General features: G+C 36.1%; 1 protein-coding gene and 1 pseudogene across 2 annotated transcripts in view; both read right to left on the minus strand.

Annotated features, from left to right (window-relative positions):
* Positions 1–10,750, minus strand: part of XRN1 (5'-3' exoribonuclease 1) — a 132,774-nt gene that overhangs the window by 50,139 nt on the left and 71,885 nt on the right. Inside the window, exons 26-29 of the mRNA XM_023512996.1 lie at positions 10,258–10,393; positions 5,819–5,875; positions 5,554–5,686; positions 691–760 (exon numbers count right to left, since the gene is read on the minus strand). Coding sequence (XP_023368764.1) covers positions 691–760; positions 5,554–5,686; positions 5,819–5,875; positions 10,258–10,393 — 396 coding nt within the window. The remainder of the gene's footprint in view (positions 1–690; positions 761–5,553; positions 5,687–5,818; positions 5,876–10,257; positions 10,394–10,750) is intronic.
* LOC100949236 lies at positions 1,656–2,200 on the minus strand (annotated as a pseudogene). Its single transcript, XR_001161272.2, has one exon. The product of XR_001161272.2 is annotated as a 40S ribosomal protein S13 pseudogene (transcript).

Genomic DNA, 10,750 nt, shown 5'->3' on the forward strand with positions numbered 1-10,750 from the left:
AAAAAAAAAAAAAAAAAAAAAGATACACAAGTCTCACTCATGTTAAATTAAAAGTAATCTAACCCTCTTCCTTTAAACCCAACTTTCAATTATCTTTTCTTCCCTTCATAGTATAACTTCTTATGGGTCATCTCAATTTCATGCCTCCATTACTACAACTGCCATTCACTCCCTAAACCATGCCTATCCTGCTTGAGTACCCACAATTCTACTTAAACTAGTGAAAAACACTGATATGTCACTAAATTCAAAGGATGCTTCTATTCCTCAAGTTATTTAACTATAAATGTCCTTTGCTGCATATGCTATTCCTTCTTATGAACACTTGTCACTATGTCTTCCTCTTCACCCAGTCAATTATTATTCATTCTCCAAGTCCCATCTAATATATTCCTTCCTCAAGGAAGTCTTTCTGGAACTCTCAGGACAAGTCATATTCTTTATAGAAATATGCAATTCTTTCCAGCATCTGTCACATTTCAATTAGATAATACTATATCTCTCTAAAATGAAGCTCTATGAGGGTAGAAAGCATATCTGTCTTATTGAGTGTAATATCCTTAGCATCACTCCAAGTAAAATATTTGCACATCCTATGAATTCAAACTGTGGACAAATAAACAAGTAATGTAAAGGCATTAGCCACAGGGACATATTCACAAAGTGCAATTATCATCTGGAAATACAAACCTTATTGTTAGGCCTCCAGGAAATTCTTCATCAAATAATACTTCAAATAGTACATCAGCTTCTCTATTAGCTGTTTAGAGAGAGAAAGAGTAAGAGGGAAAGAGAGAGAGAGACACTAAAAAAGTTGTACGATGAAAATTCAGCATGTAAGTTTTTGCTTGGAAGCATTCATTTTTATGATGTAGATCTTATGTCAAATTTATTCCTAAGTAATTACTACTTCTTGATGCTATATCATGGTAAATGCACGGAGCAGACATTATAAGTAGCATTTTATAAAATTTCAATTTTTGACTGTTCATTGATAATATATAGAAACACGATTAATTTCTGCATATTGATGTTATATCCTGTAACTTTGCAAAACTTACTTATTAGTCCTAGTAGCTTTATAAGTTTTTACTTTACCAGGAGTACTGTAAGTGTTAATGAGAGTTTTCATTGTTCTATGTCCTTAACGACTATTGAATATTTTTATTAAAAATGGTCTATAATTTGTAATTAGAGCCATTTATTCTTTTTTTTGTCATTTTCTTTGTTTTTATTTTAAAATGTTCACATTCTACTCTTAGAGGGCTATTTATTCTTATTTGCCTTTCTTTCCATGTGACATATAAACAACACACTTAGTTAGAGTATCTAAATACTGACACTATTTCTTTCTTTTGGTTTTTTTTTAAGACACAGAGTCTTACTTTGTCACCCTGGGTAGACTACCGTGGGGGCATCACAGCTCACAGCAACCTCCAGCTCTTGAGTGTAGGTGTTTCTCTTGCCTCAGCCTCCCGAGTAGCTGGGACTACAAGTGCCAGCCACATTGCCTGGCTATTTTTTGTTGCTCTTTGGCCGGGGCTGAGTTTGAACCCGCCACCCTTGGTATATGGGGCTGGCGCCCTACTCACTGAAACACAGTTGCTGCCACTGACAGTATTTCTATTTTTGAGAGTTTTTATAAAGATAGAGACTTTTTTATTTTTTAGTTAGAGAATGATTTTATTGTTTGAATTCATAGACAAATTTATGCAACCAGGGCAGAGGCTGTGGATGACTCATATTTCCAATTGGGAGGAAGAACTCGCTTGGTCTTGTAATACCGAGCCAATCGATGAATTTGGCTCTCTATCAGAATCAGATGGAATTTAGCATCCTTATCCTTTCTATTCCTCTCAAGATGCTTTCGAATAGCAACCGCTTTCTTAATTAAATCATAGAGATCCTCAGGAAGATCAGGAGCAAGTCCTTTAGACTTAAGGATTCTCAAGATTTTATTGCCTGTCACAAAATGTACTTGAGCAACATCATGTGAGTCTCTCAGGATCACACCGACCTGTGAGGGAGTCAGGCTCTTCTTAGCCAGTTTGTAAATCTGCTCCTTCACGTCATCAGACGTTAACTTCAGCCAAGTGGGAATGCTGCAGCAATAGGGCAAAGCTGACTGGGACAGGCCCTTCCTGGGAACATGCATGTGACCCATGATGTGGCAGCCAAGCAGCAAAAAGAGCGATAGAGACATTTTTTAACCTAACAAGAGCAACCCAACTGGGGTGATTTCTCTGATAGGTCTGTTTTTTTTTAAACTTTAAGTGGACTCCTTTTGTTTATTTAAATACATATATCTAAAAAAGAAACATCTGTCATTACCATAAATGGAAGGTCACTGTGAAAATAAATTTGATGAAAACAAAACAGTGATTAAGTTATAGTTGAATTCTGGCTTTGCTTTTTTTCTGTTACAATAAGTGTTAGAGAAGTCTTAGGGTCTCATGTCAAATGGGGTCTTTCTTCTTTTTTTTTTTTTGAGACAGAGCCTCAAGCTGTCCCCCTGGGCAGAGTGCCGTGGCATTACAGCTCACAGCAACCTCCAACTCCTGGGCTCAAGCGAGTCTCCTGCCTCAGCCTCCCAAGTAGCTGGGACCACAGGCGCCCACTACAACGCCCAGCTATTTTTTGGTTGCAGCCGTCATTGTTGTTTGGCAGGTCCGGGCTGGGGATTCGAACCCGCCACCTTAGGTGTATGTGGCTGGCGCCTTAGCCGGTTGAGCTATAGGCGCTGAGCCGGGGTCTTTCTTCTTAAAATAAAGTAGAATATGAACGAATTGCTCTATGATTAATATTATTTAATGAACTACCCCCTGTCCCATTTAAAACCATCTCATGGATGGTTGTATAATTTGGGAGACACATGTCTAAATGTTCATAATGTTAATTTTATGTGTCAATTTGGTCAGGCTATGGTGTCCAGTTGCTTGGTCAAACACTCATTACATGTTCCTGTGAAGGTATTTTTAAAATGTGATTAACATTTAAATCAGTACACTCTGAGTAAAACAGATTATCCTCCATAATGTGTGTGGGTCTCATCTAATCTGAGGACCCCCAAAAGGAAGAAATTCTGCTTCCTGATTGCTTTGGACTTAAGGCTACATCAACTCTTGATGGAATTTCCAGTCTGCCAGACTGCCCCGCAGATTTTGGAGTTGCCAGTACCCACCATCATGTAAGTTAATTCTTTAAAATCAATCAATTATTCTTTCTCTTTCCATTCTCCATTCTCTGGAGAACTCTGATTATACAATATTTGATACTAAGCTAACCACTTTTGGGGGTTAGGGACTGCCTCCTCCATCCCCAGTCTCCAATTGCCCAGTTAAAACCAAGTCTGCAAAGTGCATCCATCTTGCACCATCTAGCTTAGCTGTACCTTTCAATGTGACTTTACTTATTTTGAGACCAGAACACTCTGTTCATAGCTCACTGTAACTTCAAGCTCTTGGGCTTAAGCAATCTTCTTCCATGATCTTACTCAGTAGCTGGGACTACAGGTGCACACCACTACACTTTTTTATTTTTCTTTTCTTTTTTTTTTCTTTAAGACACAGGGGTCTCACTTTTGCTCTGGCTGGTCTTGAACTCCTGACCTCAAGTGATCCTCCAGCCTCAGCCTCCCACAGTGCTAAGATTACAGATATGAACCACCATGCCCAGCTTCCATGTGACATACCTAACACTGAATCCCATGAAAGTGAGGCTCAATGAAAGGCAGGTATTTCTCTTCTGTAGGCTTAAGGCACACCTTTTAGGTTCCCATTTTCTGCCTGGAGGAGGCCCACTTCCTCAAAAGGTTATTGGTAAGAGGAATATTCACACACTTTAGGGGAAAACTCATTGGAAATGAAGTCTCAGTTGAGGGTGAAAATGATATTTCCCTTTCCATTCCATGTCCATGGCAGACAAAGTTTAATAAATGACAGAGATCTTTTTGAGTTGGAATATGTGTAGTCTTAAAATCCTTATTAAGGCAAGATGCCAAGAGGCCATTACTACTGATAAGAGTCATTAGAAGAAAAGAAACTTCTATTACTTAAGTCTTAAGGCTTTATCAGGATAATCTGATTAAAATACCACCAATAAACTCAGTATCTGAAGAGCAGAGGCAGCAGGAAGTTTGCTTCATTACACCCATCTATCTAACTTACTAGGCCTAGCCCCAGAGCTTGATCCTCCTTAATCCATTTCCTATATCTGGAAATATATCTAAAACATTTTTAAAAACTCAGGGAAGAAATTTCTCTTTTAGAGGTAGGCTGGGCTGGAAAAACCTGAAGAAGTTCTGCAGATGGAAAATGTCCACAACTACTATTCAATATTAGGTAGGGGGCTGGGTGCAATGGCTCATGTCTGTAATCCTAGCACTCTGGTAGGCTGAGGAGGTGGATTGCCTGAGCTCATAGGTTTGAGACCAGCTTGAGCAAGAGTGAGACTCTGTCTTTGAAAAGAAGAGTCGGGCATTGGGGGCAGGTGTCTGTAGTCCCAGCTACTTTGGGAGGCTGAGGCAAGAACATCGCTTGCACCCAAAAGTTTGAGGTTGCTGTGCGCTATGATGCCACAGCACTCTACCAAGGGTGAAAGTGATACTCTATCTCAAAACAAAAAAAAAAAAAAGAAAGAAAGAAAAGACAAAGTTAGGCAGGAATTAGGGGAAAGAGTTCAAATCTATGTAAACATGGGCCACAGGTGAGGAAATGGATGTAACATCTACCTCTTAAGTGGTTGTGAGGGTTAAATACAAAATGTTCGTGTGCCTTGCACCTTGTTGGCACTAAATATCCAGTTTTCTTAGGCTCATAGACTGTCAGTTCTTCCTCCTTTCTGGAGGGTGAGACCAAAAGGTTAATGATGCTTCATGCTGAGGTTGATCTTTAGAATCTATGCTATAAAACTAATCATTCTAGTTATCTCTTTGGAACACAGACTGTTTATGGCCTCTTCTCTTTTTTCTCCCCTCTTTCATTTTTTTTTAATTGTGGTGAAAAACACATAAAATTTACTATCTTAGCTATTTTTAAGTATACAACAGAGCATATTAACTATATGCACATTATTGTGCAACAGATTGATTGATAGGTTTGTTTTATATATAAATCTAGTTATGTTTATAAAATTCAAATTAATACGCATTTAATTTTTCAATCTTTTAACTATAAATAACATAATGTTTGTTTGTTTCTTCACAGAAACGAAGAGATTACCATGAAAATAAAGGTAAAATTCTGAGCCAAATTATATAAAAGTCTAAGAAGTGATAAAAATGTTGTATATGTATACCTACCAAGATCTTGTATAATTTTAATGTGATATAATAAACTACCAAATTCTCAGCAGCCCCTTCCAACTTCTCCTTCTTTTATTGCTGCCTACATGATTATAAAGACTTTTCTCTGAAAAGTACAACCTAAAAAAATAACTAAAATGTAGACAGATTTAGTTTTTTCCTGATTTATAATTACTTTCTGCTTATACTTATAAAAGCCATAAATTTTTGCATAAATTTACTTGAAGATATGTCAAGTATTGAGGTATTACCTCCTTTAATTCCTATGATGGTGCCCCGAAGGCCAACTGGAACTGAGAAGTTCTCTCTCACATTTACAACACGATCGAAGAGACGAAATTCTGCATCCCGATCAGGAATGACTCCATGTTGCTGTTCTAAAGGCTGAAGAGAAGAAAGATATTAACTCTATTTTTGAAAAAGGTTTTCCTACTAATATATTGAAAACATTTTTGTTTTTTTCATACTTTCAAATGTTAATAAAAGCAACTCTGAATTCTTCGATAGGAAACTTACTCTGTACAGCAAATGAGGCTTCACAGTTACTCGTACCTTCTTATTATTCTTTCTTTGCTTGAGTAAAAAAGAAAAATTAAGAATTTTTTAAAAGAATTATTTTTAAAATGTAAAATTTATATAAAATCATTACATTATTTGCTATTTCAACGTGTCTGAATTTAAGAAAGCCTAATTAAATAATTAACTTTAAGGGTTAACTGCAGAGGAATAAAATAAATATTTATAAAATGCCTGCCACCTAAATTCTTATTTAAAACTGTTTTTATTGAGGTGGAGTCTCACTCTGTAGCCCAGGCTAGAGTGCCGTGGTGTCATCATAGCTCACGGTAACCTCAAACTCTTAGACTCAAGCAATCCTCTTTCCTCAGTCTTCAAGTAGCTGGGATTACAGGTGTCTGCCATGAGGCTGGGCTAATTCTTCCTTTTTCTTTTCTTTCTTTCTTTCTTTTTTTTTTTTTGTAGATACAGAGTCTCCCTTTATTGCCCTTGGTAGAGTGCCGTGGCATCAGACAGCTCTCAGCAACTCCTGGGCTTAAGTGATTCTCTTGCCTCAGCCTCCGGAGTAGCTGGGACTACAGGCGCCCGCCACAGCACCTGGCTACTGTTTGGTTGCAGTTTGGCAAGGGCTGGGTTTGAACCCGCCACCCGTGATATATGGGGCTGGCGCCCTACTCACTGAGCCATAGGTGCCACCCTGGGGTAGGACTTTCTATTTTTAGTAGAAATGGGGTTTCACTCTTGCTCAAGCTGGTCTCGAACTCCTGAGTTCAAGCAATCTACTTGCCTTGGCCTCGTAGAGTGCCTCCCATAAGTGTGAACCACTACATCCAGCTTAAAAACTTTTTAAGGTAATTTTTTTTGGGAGATGTATACAACATATGGAAAAATGCAAAATTATAAACATGGTAAATTCAGCAGCCTGATGAATCTTTATAAATCATTTATGTATAACAATATATAAGTTCAAGAAACATTACTAAGCACAATGTGAGAAAGTCTTCCTACTTCTTCCAGTTACTAGTCTTTCCAAAGGTAACTTTATTTCTAACACAGAAGATTAATCTATTTTAAACTTTTTATAAATGTGCCCTATTCAAATGTTTTTTCTAAAAAGAATTACATACAATGGTCAATAAAGGTTTATACTTAAATGCTCAAAGAAGAGCTTTAATCTTTCTTTGCTACTTATTAGTTCTGTGAAAATGTACTTAGCTAAATTAGCTGCCTTCCATCTGCAAGATGGAAATAATATTACCTGTTTTATCTTACAAAAACGTGAGAATAATTTACATCCATAATTAACCATAAACTACTATTCCTATTAAATTTTTTAAAGTGAATTCTCACCTAGTAAGAAAAATTGGAGCAGACTTAAATATATGGCAGCCACCTATCTTTAGAATATAGCTTTATGGGAATAAATACAAAAGGACCCCAAACAATCCCAAACTGTAGAGTTCATAAGCTATGGTTCATTCATTTATATACTATAAAATGCTCAAGCTTTTAAATAGCATCTTTCCTTTTGTTATAAGACATTTCATTTAATCTTTTCATAAATAAGTTTCGTTTATGTGCTATGTATTGATTGATCTAGGTGCTGGGGATAAAGTAGTGTACTGTTCTTTTATTGCAACTGAGGAAGATACACAAGAAAGAAAATTAGGGAAATAAATAGCATGGTTGAAGATAAAAAGCGTAGAGAAAAATAAAGCAGGTAAGGAGGATAGCAGTATGGGGAGATACTGCAGTTTGAATAGGGTGAATAGTGAAGGCCTTATTAACAAGGTGTCCATGTGCCCAGTCCACAGCAGATCAGATAAACTAATAGAGTACAATTGGTGCCCACTAATAACAGCAAAAAGAAAAAATATGAGAAGAGATAAAAAAACTTTAAAAAGTAGAACTGTGCCTGTAGTACTGCCTCACAAATGACCCATATGCTCTAGGAGATCCTTAGGCATGTTACACTATAGCACTGATTAGAGAACATAATAGCTATCTAAATTGATCCTTTAGAAAAATGAATAAGCTGAGTAATTTTCAAAATAGTTTCTAATCATGCCTAACATATGAGTTGTTTGGAGACTGGCAACTCAGAATGTGGTCACCTGTGAGCTTGTTAGAAATGCTGAATCTTAGGCTTCATCTTAAATTTACTCCATCAGAACTAATATTTTAGCAAGATTCCCTAATGACTATTATGTACCTTAAAGTTGGAGAAGCAGCGTTCTAGAGGTGGAACACAGAATGTATTTTTTTTTTAAAAGCTTCCCTAATAATTTTAATAATTAGCTGAGTTTGGAAACCACGTTCAGTAGAAAACTACTGATACTTTTAATGATGACTCTGTACTGCAAAGAAAAGTTTAAATCATCTTCAGGAAGTTGTGTCTATTTTTAGTTTTTCTTTTCTTTTTATTTATTACCCTCATAACATAATAACACTAAAGGGTAAGAAAAAGTAATTCAGAACTGCAAATTCTTGATACCTTAACAGGTTTAAAAAAAATACTGTATTATATACAGATATTAAAAATGCCATACTCACAACAGATTACAACTTTATATGTGTATCATGTTTGTAAAGGAAGAATGGGTTAAAATTTGAAAGCTTAAAGCCATGTTTGTTAACTTACTTCAAAAACCAAACCAAACAGATTTCACTCTACTTTGAAAGACCAGTAAAAAGAAATATGGGCTTTCTATCCTCAGCCGCATATCAATGACCTTTCCAAAATCAAACTCTTGCCCATGAGCTATATATTTTTCCCTAAGGAAAAAGTCATTTAGTATTTTCTAGACTATAATCACTGTTCTTCAGTATGTGATAAAATAATTTAAATAATTAATATTAATAGCTAAGCATTATTAGGCATTAATAATACTAGTATTAGAGGAAGGTTACATGTACTATGTATTAACTCAATTGATCTTCTTGATGACCTTATGTGGTAGATACCATTTTATCCCCATTTTACCATTGAGGAAACCAGGTATTCAAAAATTAAATATTTTGCCTAAGGATGTAAGTATTGAAGGAGGAACTCGAACTCAGGAGATGGTATGTGGGTGCAGTTTTTTCTTTTTTCTTCTTCTTCTTTTTTTTTTTTTTTGGCTGGGGTCATGTTTGAACCTGCCACCTCTGGAATATGGGGCCAGCGCCCTACTCCTCTGAGCCACAGGCAATGCCCCCTGAGTCCAGTTTTTAACTTACTCTACCATTAGTTCAAACAAGAGAAGGTTATGCTAGTGGCTAGTGAAGGAATATCATTCAAATAAAAAGGCAAATTTGTAAGAAATAAAATCAAAAATTAAAAATAATCAATACTATCAATATACTTTCTTTCTTTTTCTTTTTGAGACAGAACCTCAAGCTGTCCCCCTGGGTAGAGTGCTGTGGCATCACAGCTCACAGCAACCTCCAACTCCTGGGCTCAAGCAAGTCTCCTGCCTCAGCCTCCCAAGTAGCTGGGACCACAGGCGCCTGCCACAATGCCCGGCTATTTTTTGGCTGCAGCCACCATTGTTGTTTGGTGGGCCTGGGCTGGATTTGAACCCACCACCTTAGGTGTATGTGGCTGGCACCTTAGCCACTTGAGCCACAGGTGCTGAGCCTCAATATACTTTCTATTGAACCAAGACAGAGGATCAAAACAGATAAAACAGACAAATCTACTACAGAAGTTTATTGCTTTTAAAAAGCAAGATATTAAAAAAAAATAGGTGAAATTAAGTGGGATTTCAAAAATTCTCAATAATTGAATGAGTATTTGAATAAGAAAAGTACATTTTAGAAATAATTCTGTAGGGTGGTGCCTGTGGCTCAGTAGGTAGGGCACCGGCCCAAATACCAAGGGTAATGGGTTTGAACCCAGGCCCAGCCAGCTAAAACAGCAGTGGCAACTGCAACAAAAATAGCCAGGTGTTGCAGCAGGTGCTTGTAGTCCCAGCAACTTGGGAGGCTGAGGCAAGAGAATTGCCCTAGCCTAAGAGCTGGAGGTTGGTGTGAACGGTGATGCCACGGCATTCTACCGAGGGTGACAAAGTGAAACAAAAAGTATGTTCTATGAAAAAAATGAACTGTGTCTTAAAGGAATAACCAGAAAAGAAATAGGGGATTAACCTTATTCTCAATCAAACTTTCTATTGTGACTAGACTAATAAAATATTAATTCTTAAAATCAGAAATACTATAAAGATAAAATTTAAATGCTATGACTTCTGTATGTTAAAGTGTTATGTTTATTCAGATTAATTTACTAATGGCCACTAGAAATGGTTCAAAGTACTTTCTAAAATTATAAGATTGTTTGACACTAATTAGAATCACTGAGTATAAGTTTTTATTTGGTTGAAACAAATTACTTGTAAAGTAATAATACAGTCCATTTAACTTTAAATCTCATCAATAATCTTGGTTATTAAAGTTAGTACCTTGCACTTTTCAACTTCTTCCTCAATTTTCTCAACAATAGCTGCATCCAGAATTTGTAAATCACAAGAAGAACGAGATAAAGTACTGACAGGATGTCCTTTTAGCCAAGTAATAATTTCTTGTACTTTCTCAGCACTACAGTAAAAACAATAACAATTTTTTTCACATTGATTAAAATTTCCTGAGGGGATATATAAAAAAAAGGCCTAATGTAAACCTTCTGAAGGCTACAAATTATAAAATATATCAAATTTATAGAATAATTACTGAACTTAATTTGGACTATTTATAATTAATGTAAATCCAAATATTTTCCTCTATGTTAAAAAAAAATCACAAAAATTATTTTTAAAGTATTTACTGATATAAACAAAATAAAAATTTTAAGCTCTTAAAATGAAATGATACAGATTTTTGAAAAAAGTTAACGAGAAATTCTTTTTTTTTTTTTTTTTTAGACGGAGCCTCAAGCTATCCCCCTGGGTAGAGTGC

The sequence above is a fragment of the Otolemur garnettii genome, unplaced genomic scaffold, assembly GCF_000181295.1.
Source record: "Otolemur garnettii isolate 467f Iridium unplaced genomic scaffold, OtoGar3 scaffold00032, whole genome shotgun sequence".
NCBI lineage: Eukaryota > Metazoa > Chordata > Mammalia > Primates > Galagidae > Otolemur > Otolemur garnettii.